The sequence below is a fragment of the Odontesthes bonariensis genome, chromosome 16 (genome assembly GCF_027942865.1).
Source record: "Odontesthes bonariensis isolate fOdoBon6 chromosome 16, fOdoBon6.hap1, whole genome shotgun sequence".
NCBI lineage: Eukaryota > Metazoa > Chordata > Actinopteri > Atheriniformes > Atherinopsidae > Odontesthes > Odontesthes bonariensis.
In genome coordinates, this window is record NC_134521.1 from 10,889,307 (window position 1) to 10,903,774 (window position 14,468).

At 42.6% G+C, this 14,468-nt stretch overlaps 2 protein-coding genes across 2 annotated transcripts; both read right to left on the reverse strand.

The window, feature by feature from the left end:
* Positions 1 to 377: 377 nt before the first annotated feature.
* hinfp (histone H4 transcription factor) lies at positions 378 to 6,450 on the reverse strand. The gene is made up of 9 exons (XM_075487161.1): positions 6,010 to 6,450; positions 5,577 to 5,803; positions 3,738 to 3,849; positions 3,493 to 3,645; positions 3,322 to 3,399; positions 2,288 to 2,408; positions 2,068 to 2,206; positions 1,200 to 1,324; positions 378 to 1,123 (listed from the first exon to the last, which is right to left on the reverse strand). The coding sequence occupies exons 1-9, from the start codon at positions 6,161 to 6,163 to the stop codon at positions 754 to 756; spliced, it is 1,479 nt and encodes a 492-aa protein (XP_075343276.1). The 5' UTR covers positions 6,164 to 6,450; the 3' UTR covers positions 378 to 753.
* Positions 6,451 to 7,421: 971 nt separating this feature from the next.
* dpagt1 (dolichyl-phosphate (UDP-N-acetylglucosamine) N-acetylglucosaminephosphotransferase 1 (GlcNAc-1-P transferase)) lies at positions 7,422 to 12,564 on the reverse strand. The gene is made up of 9 exons (XM_075487824.1): positions 12,127 to 12,564; positions 11,882 to 12,002; positions 11,576 to 11,789; positions 11,086 to 11,232; positions 10,842 to 10,926; positions 10,008 to 10,196; positions 9,830 to 9,917; positions 8,425 to 8,580; positions 7,422 to 8,328 (listed from the first exon to the last, which is right to left on the reverse strand). The coding sequence occupies exons 1-9, from the start codon at positions 12,291 to 12,293 to the stop codon at positions 8,263 to 8,265; spliced, it is 1,233 nt and encodes a 410-aa protein (XP_075343939.1). The 5' UTR covers positions 12,294 to 12,564; the 3' UTR covers positions 7,422 to 8,262.
* Positions 12,565 to 14,468: the final 1,904 nt, after the last annotated feature.

Below are 14,468 nucleotides of genomic sequence, written 5' to 3' on the forward strand. Positions count from 1 at the left end.
GGCCCATTATATCCAACTCTCAGCTTGGAGTAGAGCATTTACACTCAGCAGGGGGCGCCATAATAGAAGAAACTGAGGGTGGAGGCAAGAGAGCGGCGATTAAAGGCTCCTGCATGCCCTGCTTTGTTGGTACGGCTCCACGTGGTGTAAATATTTCAGTCTACGTCAGCCTGTGAGGGTCCAACAGATCCTTCCTCTGTCATCCGGCTGCAGCTCGAGATATGAAGACCACACAACATTTTCAGTTGCATCAAATGTTCCCAAACTAGGAAAACAACAGTATTTACTCCAGATTACGTGCATGGTCTGCTTTGAAGACAGAGCGTGCCGTGAGATCCAGAAACATTACAGATAAACACCGACTGAACGCCTGCAAAGGTTTCAAAGCTGAAGAAAACGCTTTACTGTGCAACACAGAAAAAAAGGTTTCAGATGTTTATTCAAGTTGCAGACAGAGCATGCTCATCAACAGAGTCCTCTTTGCTGGGCTCCACACATTTGGGTCAATCAGTGTTAAAAGCTCATGAACTTTAAAAAGTTTTGTGGCTGAATCGAGCCCACAGCGTCTCACTCGTCTCATGATGTTTCATAATGACACAATAAATAATAAAAGTGTTTAAAATACTGGCAAACATGGTTAACATTAGCAAATTAATAAATTAATTACCTAATGTAGGCTCTCTAAAGTATTCCATGTATCTGAGAAACTGCACAGCTACACAAAGTTCTGCCACGTACAGGATAGAGGTCGGGTCATTCCACCGGCATCGCCTGTTCCTGGACTCCATCCTGGAGCTGCAGCAGGACAGAGTTCTCCCCCGCCTGTGTAAAACCTCCTGTGAGGACGTACAGCATGCCCTCTCCCTGGCCTCCCTCCTCAGTGCCGACGGCCAGCTCCTCAGTCCTCTGCTCCTCCAGCAGCACCCCTCTTAGTTCCACCTGCGCCTCTGAGGCAGCTGCTGCAGCACCTTCGCCCTCCAGCTGCTGACCCTCAGCGTGGCCGCCGTCATCATCGTCCTCCACTTGCCTCTTTTGTCTCTCCCTCATCAACTGCTCTGTGAGCTCCACGCTCTCGTAGCGAATGAGCTGCAGTCGCATGAAACCGTCCTCGTGTTCTTTGTACCTGACGGGATAACAAAGGCTCGAAATCAACACATGAAAATCAGAGGTTACCGTATTTGTATAAAGTGACGATTTACCTGAACCTGGGGTGTCCAGAGGGCCATTTGAACTGATGCTTCTTGTGCAGGTGGACAGTTAGGCTGTTTCCACGGGTGAAACACTGGCCACACACGTGGCATTTGTAACGAGCTGAAAAGCTCCTCTGGTTATTAGAAAAAGAAAAACAACATTACAAACTTATAGAATGACACTAAAGGGATAGTTCGCCTCTTTTGACATGAAGCTGTATGACATCCCATACTAGCAACATCATTTATGAACATTTTCTTACCCCCTGCTGTGTCCTGTGAGACGGGTTTCCGCCTCGTTTTGGCGATGACGAAGGTAGTCCGGCTAGTTGGCTGGAGTTTAAAAAATAAAGCCTTTTGCATCTCAAAACAATATGCGTTCAAAAGAGTAATACATTTGCATTAAGAAAAAATCGTTGTCCAAGAAAAAGTCAGACCTCACAATCGCTTGGCGCTATTTTCTCTCCCTTCGTATCACTGCGTGCTGCCGCCTGCCGACAGCCGCGCCTGTTACAGTGTTTGCTGCTCGGTCTGCACTTCGGTCTGCACAGTTTACACAGCACGCAGTGATACGAAGGGAGAGAAAATAGTGCCAAGCGATTGTGAGGTCTGACTTTTTCTGGATGGACGATTTTGTGATGCAAATGTATTACTCTTTTGAACACATATTGTTTTAAGAAGCAAAACGCTTTATTTTTTAAACCCCAGCCAACTAGCCGGACTACCTTCGCTCACAGTACCCAGCAGGGAGTAAGAAAATGCTCATAAATGATATTGCTCGTATGGGATGTCATACAGCTTCATGTCAAAAGAGGCGAACTATCCCTTTAAATCAGCTCATCTGAGAGCCAATCTGCAATCTTCTTTCAGGGATCACCTCGTGCTCTCTTTTGTGGTGACTCTTCATGGTGCCAAGCGTACGGGAGGTGAAGCCACAACCCGGGACGTCGCAGCGGAATGCCGGGTCGCTGCTGTGGGTGTCCAGATGTTTACGCAGGTCGATCAGATTCTTACAGCTACAAAGAAAGAAAGAAGGAAACCCCAGTGAGTGACGGGCAGCAGTATCTCGGCTCGTGCCGCTGAAGACGATGCGATACCTGTATTCGCAATAGTCACAGCTGTATGGCTTCTCGTTACTGTGGCGGAACTTGATGTGGCTGCGCAGCGAAGAGGGCGATGGGCAGGTCATGTCACACAACGGGCATTTGTAGTGGCTCACTGCCCCATCACATGGAAGACAAACCAGAACAAAAGTGCATATCTGTGAATAATGCAGAGTCAAAAGGATTCCTTCATTCATTAAAACCAAAGGCAAACATGTGGCCAACTGAAAAGTAACTTCATAAAGTCTTTTATTTGATCTATAAGTACTTTTTTTGCAACATTCTGGGAATGATTAACAAGAGTTGGAGACACAAACGGTTTGTCATATCTGAGCAACTCTGAAATCTGGTAAACTGTGTCCGGTCCACACGGAGAAAGCACCGATACAAGTCGACCGCGGCTCGACAGGTGTTATGCCGAGAAGTGCATCCCCAGTCGCTGGAGCGCGCGTAAACCGGTTCAGGTGTGGACTATTACATTTATCCAATAAAGTTACAGTGATAATATCCAACTGACAATGGTGTTTCATTAGTTCATCTTTTTTCTCATTTCTTTATGTAGATGAAGAATACATGTACACTTATGGTAATCCGACAATTGTACAGTTTAAAGCGTCTCTTTCATCTATCATTGTACAAATATTCCAAAGAAGGGGCTGTGACTAACACTTTTGTAGTAAGACGGTTGGAGACATTTTCTATGAATATCAATCTTTACTCAGAATAGCACAGATGAAATAATATAAAAATGAACCTACAACTATGAAATTTGATTATTTTAATTTTAGAGACAATTTTGGACTTGTTGAAATTCACATCTGTTAATTCAATCAGATAAACAAATTTATGATGTAGTTATATCATTCCATTCCAGACTCTCTTTAAAGCATGACCAGCAGGGGATGCAAATTTCGGCAAAGGTCTGTCGAAATATGCATCCCCTGCTGGTCCTGCGAATGGGGATGCATTTCTCGGCATAACACCGGCTCCTGTGAACGTGAGGGCGACACGACTGCGATGACACTGACCGTGGGTCCTCATGTGGTCTCTCAGCAGCCGTTCTGTTGCGAAACGTTTGGAACAGTGAGAACACTGGAACCTCTGACCTGCAGCACAAACACAAACACACAAAGCAAAGATTACTCGATTGTGAAACTCGAATCTGTTAGCCTTCCTCTCGTCATTCCAACAGACGTCACCTTCCATGGCGCTCTGCCGTATGATGTGGTCAAAGAATTTGGTGTTGTTAGCGTACATCCCCCCACAGCCTGGACACGCCACCACTTTCTCCTGCGTGTGGCTGCGCAGGTGCTCCCGCAACTTAGGACGCCCTTTTGCCGTCGCTTCACAGTCTGGAGAAAGATAGCGACAGAACGTAGACTGAACAACCCGAGCGCTGCTGAAAAACTGGATGTCAGCTGTATGAGTTTGAGGTGTTAAATACCTTTCCATCCACAGCGGATTGGGAACTCACAGTCTCCTGTTGGTACATCTATGGACAGGCTGTGCATCTCCACATGCCGATAGAACCACTCTGGGTTCTCAAACGGTGGTTGCTTTAGCAAATATGAACAGAAAGAAGAAACAAGGAATATATTTAGTTAAAGAGTAAAAAGGCTTCAAACGAATTAAAGGGATAGTTCTTAGTTTGATATGAAGCTGTATGACATCCCATATTAGCAACATCATTTATTAAATTTGACTTACCCCCTGCTGCGTCCTGTGAGCCGAGTTCCAGCCTCGTTTTGGCATTGACAAAAGTAGTCCGGCTAGTTGGCTGGGGCTTAAAAAATAAAGCGTTTTGCTTCTAAAAACATTATACGTTCAAAAGAGTAATACATTTGCATCACAAAATCGTTCATCCAGAAAAAGTCAGACCTCACAATCGCTTGGCGCTATTTTCTCTCCCTTGTATCACTGCGTGCTGCCGCCTGCTGCACCTGTTACGGTGTTTGCTGGGGACTGCTCGGTCTGCACTTCGGTCTACGCAGCACACAGTGATACGAAGGGAGAGAAAATAGCACCAAGCATTGTGAGGTCTGACTTTTTTTCCTGGAGAACGATTTTGTGATGCAAATGTATTACTCTTTTGAACGCATATTGTTTTGAGAAGCAAAACGCTTTATTTTTTAAGCCCCAGCCAATCAGCCGGACTACCTTGTCAACGACAAAACGAGGCTGGAAATCGGCTCACAGGACGCAGCAGGGGGTAAGAAAATGTTCATAAATGATGTTGCTAATATGGGATGTCATACAGCTTCATGTCAAAAGAGGCGAACTATCCCTTTAAGGTGTCACTGCCGGTGTTACACCAAATTCTGCGACCCATCATATTCTGCGACCTCTGCGACCACAAGGGGCGACAGCGTACATTCCTCTGTATGTACGTCTTGAGGACCAGCAAGAAGAAGAGTATTAACTGTATGTACGTCTTGAGGACCAGCAAGAAGAAGAGTATTAACGTCAACTACGTAGCACTAATATGGGTACGCTGAACACAGTGAGACGGACCATCGCGTTCAATTGCTGTTGTTTACATATTTAAACCCAAAATAGCCGTTTAATAAATCGGTAAATGATTAATAAATGTTTCCAAGTGCTTTGTTGGGAGGGATATTGGGTTCAAAACGGGTTCTAATATTCTAATACTTTCTTCTAATACACTGACCTTACTGTAATTTACCATAAATAATATCACAGCTCAATACAACTATGTTTCAGAGTTCTGCCACTTCCTCCCTACAATCTGGAGGTATTTCACATAACATGGGACCCTCAAATAGCCAGTATCACAGAGGTCACAGAATATGATGGTTATCATATTCTGTGACCTCTGTGATACTGGCTATTTGAGGGTCCCATGTTATGTGAAATACCTCCAGATTGTAGTGAGGAAGTGGCAGAACTCTGAAACATAGTTGTATTGAGCTGTGATATTATTTAGGGTAAATTACAGTAAGGTCAGTGTATTAGAAGAAAGTATTAGAATATTAGAACCCGTTTTGAACCCAATATCCCTCCCAACAAAGCACTTGGAAACATTTATTAATCATTTACCGATTTATTAAAAGGCTATTTTGGGTTTAAATATGTAAACAACAGCAATTGAACGCGATGGTCCGTCTCACTGTGTTCAGCGTACCCATATTAGTGCTACGTAGTTGACGTTAATACTCTTCTTCTTGCTGGTCCTCAAGACGTACATACAGAGGAATGTACGCTGTCGCCCAATGTGGTCGCAGAATATGATGGGTCGCAGAATTTGGTGTAACACCGGTCTTACCTCACACTCCTCCCAAAGGCAGGTGAAGTTGTCTGGGATTTCAGGAATGATGTTGCGGTTGTGGAAGGCGATGGAGCAGCTTCCGATGTCAGGCTGCGCGTCCAGGACCTGCTGACCCGACTGCTTCAGCTTGGTGTGGTAACAGTGGAAGAACAGGTGTCGCCGCAGCTCCTCGGATCCCTCCACAGAGCAGAAGCCACAGTCTCTCCACAGGCAGTTTCTCTCACCTTGACAAAAGCACCGCATTAGCAGGCATCACACCCTTCTTTAGCAACACTTTAAGGCTAAGAAGCACCTAAAGGGGCCCAGTGTTTAAGGTACATAAATGCACCAATTGTATCACCTGTTTTGGAATCACTTGCATTAAATGACTGTCTGACAATTTGAGGAGACTAAAGTTCTTAAAAAAAAAAAACATTTTAACTGAACTCACCCTCTGCTTCTTCGTCTTCCTCCATGTTTAGAGCTGTCAGATGACCCTCCGCGTGCCTGCAAAAGTTTTCCATCTGACTGAACGACTCTTGACACGAGCCCCACTCGCACTCCAGTTTGAGCGTTTTCTTCTGTACTCGTTTGTTTGGCGGCATCTCTCTGAGCCAGAGTTAACGGGGTGGGGGTTCAGTATTTCACTCCCACACTACATCCACACAGGACTGGACCATTATCTGTCATCTACTGAGAGCAAGCTAAAGCAGGTACGCGTGCACGCGCCTCTGAAAATGTCACCAACTCCACCCGGAAACACTCAAACTAACCAAACTCTCACAAATGAATGAAAACGTCTTGCAGACTTTAATTCGCCAATGTCTACAAGCTCCGGTTTGAGGATAACATCGGAGTTATTTATCCTCAGCCACCAGAGCGCGGCTTGTGTGCAATACATTGTTCCGACTGAAACAAAGTGTAAATAAATAGTTCCGGGCCAAATTCTTTTTCTTGACATTTCCATTAACGTTTATTAGTGTTAGTAATAAATTAAATGCAGTTACTAAGACATTATACTTAAGCGCCGAAGTAGCTCAGTTTTCGGCCACCGTTCACTTCTGCTTCACTACATTTTAGAGTCAAATCTGATGAATATTGCAGCACTTATTTTTCTTCTTATACATTAAGACTTAATTCGTAAAGTAAAGACTTTCTGCGGTGTTACACATATAAACACATTAATGAAAAGATTCACAAGGCTGTCACAGACCTGTCGTGAACATTTAGTTTAATGTGGAATAACTAGTTTTTGGTCTAATCTGGAATAATCTCAAATATTAGACCAATAGGGGATTTTATCAGGTCAAAGCCACTTTTACACTTAAAACTCCTTCATTTCAGTTTAGTTATTTGTTTGAAAATCCTACTCAGCAGTCTTGTAAGGAACTAAATTTGTTCTTTTACTTGATGAAAAACTTTTGCTGTCACATTGAACAGTTTCAGACCACAGCTGACTTAATCTCTGGTGATTACAGCAAGGAGGAAAAAGGTCCCCACAGCTGCATGAGATGAAAATAGTCGGGTGAAGCACAAGCACCTGAAAACTGCATTTGAGGGGCCCGCAGCTTCATAAATGATCTCATCAAGGCTCAAATATTTACTATTTCTCCACCATCATCCTAAAATCTCCTACTAGGAAAAAAATCCCAACACAAAACAAGACGGTTGTCAGTTTGAACGTGCACTTATCAGATTGTAAACAAATATCTTCACAGTAGTTTCATGTAATTTTCTATTGGAACAGTCAGTAGTTTACTTGCCTTCAGCTAAAACCGAGCGCTCTTTCACTGTGATGCTGCCACTTTTGGTCATGAATCTGAGTACTTACTAATTGGTTCAAATAATCTTAAAAGAACAATCTTATTTTTTTCAGTTTTATTCTTTAAAATCTCTCTTGTAGTTACATTCTGTGAGAAAAGGGTCCAGTGCCAGTTGACTTCACAATTTCTGCTGAACTCATTCTCATAAATCAGGACACCCTTCACCCATAATAAAGCTTTACAACACTTTGCCCCTCCCCCATTTCCCGTGATAGCCCTCGGGTTGGCATCAGCCTGCTTATCGGTCACTGCCTTTCTTCACAATGACCATTCGTGTGCGTTTGTTCAGAGGTAAAAGAGCGGAAAAAAACCCAAAAAACAAAACAAATGATTTCCACCCAGAATGCACAGATTAGTATTCATGCAAGAATGACTGAATAAATGTTCTTTAGGCCATTTTTTTGCATCTACAGCAGCTTCACAGAATGCGCCATAATGTGAATCTTTTACCTTGTTTTTCACTCAAAAGGGACTCAAGTGCTCATTAATCTGTTATCAGATGGTCAGTGTAGCCACAGACTGCGGCTCCAATGAGGGAAACCGAACCCTCTCACTGTACTTTCATTTTTTTCTTTTTAAAAAGTACAAAAATATACTTTCAAGATGAACACACAAGATGTCGAAGACGCGGCTGCATTTCCTGCCTGGAGCACTGAGATCCAGTCCTTGCTGCTGCAGTCAGACAATTCGCCATTTATGTTTGAAATCATACAAAGTTTTTAATGTCACACTGGGTCTGCACTGCAGGCTGAGTCACAGGAAGCAACGTAACAGGGAGGTAATGGAACCTTTTAAAAGGCAGATGAACAGCAAGCCTGCAAGTTCCACAAACAACGAGATTTTCCTCAGTCACTTTTCTCTCCTTTGTCCTCGAGAGCCGCCTAGACGTCATAGAAGAGACGCACCAGGTGATAACGGATCCCAAAAGCTGCTGCGCTGCCCATCACCTGCGTGAGACACAGAAATGAGCGGCAAAATTTTTTACCATTTGACGAACACTATTCCAGCATATTTGGACATGACAGCTGCTTTTTTTTTTTTACCTGTATCATGAGCATGATGACCGTCAGGTTTCTCTCATGGATGGGTCCCAGTAGTTTTAGAACCAGATTTATTAAAGTCATGTTGTTGCACTCTATAAAATCATCATCTCCCTCCTGAGCTCGCCGCACCTCGAGCAGCTTCAATAACTCTGCCACCTGTTGAGGATCAAAGTCATTATTGATTTTAACCAATCATCGCAGAAAGAACCCTAAATGTACTTCACCTATATTATAATAAACCTGCACACAGCACACAAACGTTCATATATCAAATCAGAATCAAATTATTCTACTACATTCTAACGCTCTACACTGCCACTGTGTGTGAAGTAGAGCAGAAACAATCAGCTTAGTTGTCCAAAGCAATTAGCGAGCAATATTCCCCATTTTCTCATTAAATCTGTGCTAAGCAAGGAAAGGCACGTTTATTTGTAGAGCACAAGGCAATGTGCTTTACAGCTACATAAAATCAAAAGTAGGCAAATAAAATCATTAAAACATAAAAAACGATCATTAATTAATTAGATTAAAAGTGAAGAGTGCAGATAAAACACTTTCAGGTGTCATATGCACAGCTAAATAGAACTGTTTTCAGCCTGGATTTAAACATTGTCAGAGTTGAGGCCTGTCTCACATCTTCTGGAAGACTGTTCCAGATGTTAGGAGCATCAAACTGAAACGCAGCCTCACCTTGTTTCGTCCTGACTCTGGGCACCAGCAGGAGACCCCTCCCTGAGGTTGTCAGAGTCCCAGTTGGTTCATTTGGCTCTAACATGTCAGAGATGTACTTTGGCGCTACACCATGCAGAGACTTGAGCTGTTTTAAAGTCTATTCTCTGAGCGACAGGAAGCCAGTGCAGAGACCTGAGCACTGGACTAATATGGTCGTATTTCCTGGTTCTAGTCAGGACTCGAGCAGCAGCGTTCTGCATGTTCTGCAGCTGTCTTACAGCCCGTTTAGAGAGCCCAGTGAGCAGGCCGTTACAGTAGTCTAACCTGCTGGAGACAAACGCATGGATCAGTCTCTCTAAGTCTGGTTTAGACACTATTCCTTTGATTCGATTCTGGCCATGTTTTTTAGATGATAAAAAGCTGCTGATGTTACAGATTTAATGTGGCTGTTAAAGTTCAGGTCTGAGCGATATGACCCCGAGATTTCTAACCTGATTATTAGGTTTTAAAGTGAGAGTCTGAAGGTGACTGATAACACTTTCTCTTTGTTTCTGTGGGCCACAGACGATGATTTCAGTTTTTGCATCCACACGGTGTGAGGCTGCGTTTCAGTTTCATGCTCCTGCTATTCTTTTTCCATTGTGGATAACAGCTCAGAAACTAGTAACCTACATCTCTACCATCAACATTATTACAATATTCTAAAAGGAAAATGCAGAAGGAGAAGCTTTACCTTCAGAATAAGCTGTCCCAATTTTGAGAGGTCTTTCATTTTAAATTTAGAGTAGCTCATCCCCAGTTTGCCAGTGTCTGGATTCAGTCTTTTATTTGTCATGATAAAGTGAGAAAGAAACGGTTAAGAAATGCAAACTCCATAGGGTATAATATCAAGTTCAAAAGGAGTATGTTACCTAGGAAGTCGATGCCTAGGGCAGGGGATTACGTGAAAAAGCTGAGGCAAGGAGTAGACAAAGTTAACCACTTGAGGAATGAAGAACAGCAGCATTGTTTTGCTGAAGTGTCCCAGGATGCCAACTACAGCGAAGGTCATCCCGGCAAAGTAGCAGAACGTGTCTCCCACAAACACAGACGAGGGGTACCTGTCCAAAAATAGGTTGCGAGCTGACAAATCATAGCCACACTCACATGTCGAATCCATCAGCATGTTCAAATGCAAAACTGTTCCTGTACTGGAGTGACTTTAAAGGGATAGTTCGCCTCTTTTGACATGAAGCTGTATGACATCCCATATTAGCAACATCATTTATGAACATTTTCTTACCCCCCGCTGCGTCCTGTGAGCCGAGTTACAGCCTCGTTTTGTCAGACCTCACAATCGCTTTGCGCTATTTTCTCTCCCTTCGTATCACTGCGTGCTGCCGCCTGCCGCACCTGTTACAATGTTTGCTGCTCGGAAGCAGGGGACTGCTCGGTCTACACAGCAGGCAGTGATACGAAGGGAGAGAAAATAGCGCCAAGCGATTATAAGGTTTGACTTTTTCCTGGAGAACGATGTTGTGATGCAAATGTATTACTCTTTTGAACACATATTGTTTTGAGAAGCAAAACGCTTTATTTTTTTAAGCCCCAGCCAACTAGCCGGACTCGTCAACGCCAAAACGAGGCTGGAACTCAGCTCACAGGACGCAGCAGCAGAGGGTAAGAAAATGTTCATAAATGATATTGCTAATATGGGATGTCATACAGCTTCATGTCAAAAGAGGCGAACTATCCCTTTAACTTACCAGTTGTGGTAAAAAAGTGCTAATGTGGTGAAGAAGAACGGTATCATGAAGTAGAGGGAGAAAACGTGGTCATCACGGTAATCCCCTGATAGATGTGGAAACACAGCAAACAAAAAATACGCCCAGCATTATTTCACTGATACTCACAGATTTTTAGCTGAAATTCATACATCTATGCACACAATAAGCAGCCCAGAGGGAGGAACCTGTAATAATGAGGATGAAAAGGGAAACAAGCACTCACCACTGAGCTCCAGCAGGTTGAAAATGATGATGGAGCCGGAGATAAACAGCGCTTGACCCGACTCGATGCCGTTGATGCCTGCTAAAATGTTGATGGCATTTGTGCAGAAAACTGCGAGCATTCCCATGTAAACATAGTAGAGAATACCTGCAGAATAGACATAACAACAAGACTTGAATGCAGCAGGGCTGTCATTTCCTCCATCAGCTTCTGTGCTTTTAGATCACAGTTACACTATAAAGTGTTTACTTTAAAATGCCTTAGTATGATTATCGACATATAGAGCACAAAGGTTCTTCTTCTCTTAAATCGATAAGTCCGTCTGTGAGGACTCATATTTCCAGAGAGGTGCCTCAGATTAAGAGCGTAATAGGTGGATTATATAACTGATTTAGCCCTGGAATTCCCCAGATGTAAGCAAAGTATGTGGTGGAAGAGCATCCACCTCGTTTAGCATAGTGCCTTCCAAATGATGCAGTAGACAACTCACCAAGATCCAGGTGCAGCCCAAGCAGGGCTCTGAAGGGCTTGGGCACCACAATGACCGTATTGCCAAAGTTGGTAAAGTAGACCATAAGCAGCGGCAGAGAAGCCATGGTGGGAAGAAGGAGCTTGTGTCTCCACCGCAGGTTCAGCACGTCGTCAGCGAAGCCCAAGAAGATCATGCAACAGATGGCCAGAAGCGCACCGATCAGCTGTACAAACTGCTCAACAAACCACACACACCCGAGGAAACAATAAAGGTTCAAGATTGGAGAAAAAACACAAGTTTTCCGACACATCAACACACACCCACCTCGTCATGTGGGAAGCCCATGCACTGATCTCCTACGAAGCAGCTGAGGAAAGGCACTGGGATGAAGCAGAAGAGGATGATGAGGAAGACTGTTCCACTGATGACTCCTTGAGACTCTGGTCTGCACAGAAAAGGGACCAGGAAGAGAAACAAAGCAGAGACTGAGACGTGTGGGAGAAAAAGACCTTTAAACTAGACTCAACATTTCACCATATAAACTGAGGGATGTATATATATATACTCACACTTCCTTCTTGATTGTTTTGTTTAGGTCCATTCCGTACAGCCGAGCTGAGATGAAATGATCTTTGAAAGCGGGAATGAGCTTGAGTGTCATCATGCAGCCGAAAGCAGACATGAAACAGTTGATAATCAGCGGAAGGATGGGTATCGGTGTCATGTTTTCAGGCATTTTGAGGGGACCGGTTTCTGAAATCACGTCTAAACCCGCTGCTAATCTGACGACGTCCTTTCACGCGAATGATGAGGAAAATTTGTCCGTTTTGACTTAGAGTAAAAAATGTCAAAACATCATTTTTAGACCACAATGCATCTCGGTAATTCTGTGGTCAAAGCACAGATCTGGAAGTCAAAGTGGTCATCCATATCATCTTATAACGAGCTGTTTATGAGGTGTATTCATTGTACTCTCACTGCCTTCCTGTCATAACTCCACGTCTGATTACATTTAGCAGTTTAGTTTAAAACTTTATAACAAGGCACGATTTCCGGTTAAACTCCCAAAATAAGATGTCGACAAGTCTTATTTGGAAAAAGCGTGGCTGGAAATAAGGATATAATTGGTAAATGCATATAAGCTGTTGTATTTATTGTCTTTAAATAGCATTCTACTGTTTAACATGATTTTTTTGGGGGTCACATCATAGTAATCTAAAATTATTTTTACCTTAACTGCCGGAAACTGCAACATTATCAATTCAACTTAACACGGAAGTGATAGTTTCTTCTTCTTCGCCCTAAATGAACACAAGAGAACTGGGCTGTTTTAAGTCTTTAGCGCCCTCTATGGTTGAGAAATGAAAAAACACTGTCATAAGAACTTCATGGGAGGCCTGCACATTTTTTTTTTACCCCCAAAATACTTTATTAACCAAAGACAAAGTACAAAGAGTTATCAAGGACACATTATGAATATATATAGTAAGTTATGTACACACAAACACACACACGCACACACACACACACACACACACACACACACACACACACACACACACACACACACACACACACACACACACAAAGAAATTCAGGATTCAAATTCAAGTGGAACATGGGAATATGTGCCAGGACACATACATATGCATAGATAAATATATGTACAATTTCAAAAATGGTAACACAGTATCAGGGATGCAAAATAAGAGCAGGTCAGTAGAGTTTTTTTTTATCGCCTTTTGATCTGTGGTGAAGTGGATATACACTCACCGGCCATTTTATTAGGTACAGCTTACTAGTAAAAGGTTGGACCCCCTTTTGCCTTCCGAACTGCCTTAATCCTTCGTGACATACTATCCAGAAGGTCTTGGAAACATTCCTCAGAGATTTTGGTCCATATTGACAGGATTGCAACATGCAGTTGTTGCAGATGTGTCGGCTGCACATCTATGATGCAAATCTCCCTTTCCACCACATCCCAAAGGTGCTCTGTTGGATTGAGATCTGGTGACTGTGGAGGCCATTGGAGTACAGTTCAAGAAACCAGTTTGAGAGGATATCAGCTTTGTGACATGGTGCATTATCCTGCTGGAAGTAGCCATCAGAAGATGTGATGTGTTCATAAAGGGATGGATAAATATACACACACACACAAGGGCAGTAAAAATTAATGTTAATGTTATTGTGGGGAGATAGAATAAGGACAGAGATAAAATGAGGACAGAGATAAAAAAAACTAATGAAGCAGAGTTTCAGGAGCCCTGCTCATGTACAGCCATACACGTGAATTTTTTTAGTCTAAGCTCACAAAGTTGTCAATGGACCCCAAAGCAAAACAGTGGGCTGCAAATTAAAGTTGTGAACCGCGGTATTTAATCTCTTCGGGGCAATTTCAAGCCCAGAACAGAGCAAAACAAACGTGAGTGCACTTCAAAACGAGACTATGTACATAGTTTTTAGGGTTCACTAACTTCTTTAGTGACAAAAAGTCATCTTTCTTTCTTATTTTAATTTTGCTTTACTTCACTTATTTTGGTTAGTTTTAGTTTCGTGCCTCATTACCATTTTAAGTTCGAAATGTTGTTAAAAGAAAATTATGATTACTAGGTACTAAAAAAAACTACTAAACAAACTAAATGAATAACCGAATAAACAAAGAAACATAGATTATTTTTCATAAATAGATGAATAAATAAGCTAACAGTAAAGATTAGTCAGTTTTTTACAATGAGCTAAAGATAGTTCACGTTCCCCTGTGATAGATGTTATATTGCTTACTGTTTCATTCAAGAATCCAAATAAAAATATCTAAATATCTCTTTTAAATGCTTGCAGGTATAAAAAATGTCCCAGCACACTTAAAAAAGGTTATTTGTGACGTATTTTGTTCCTTCTCTGAGGTTTATCT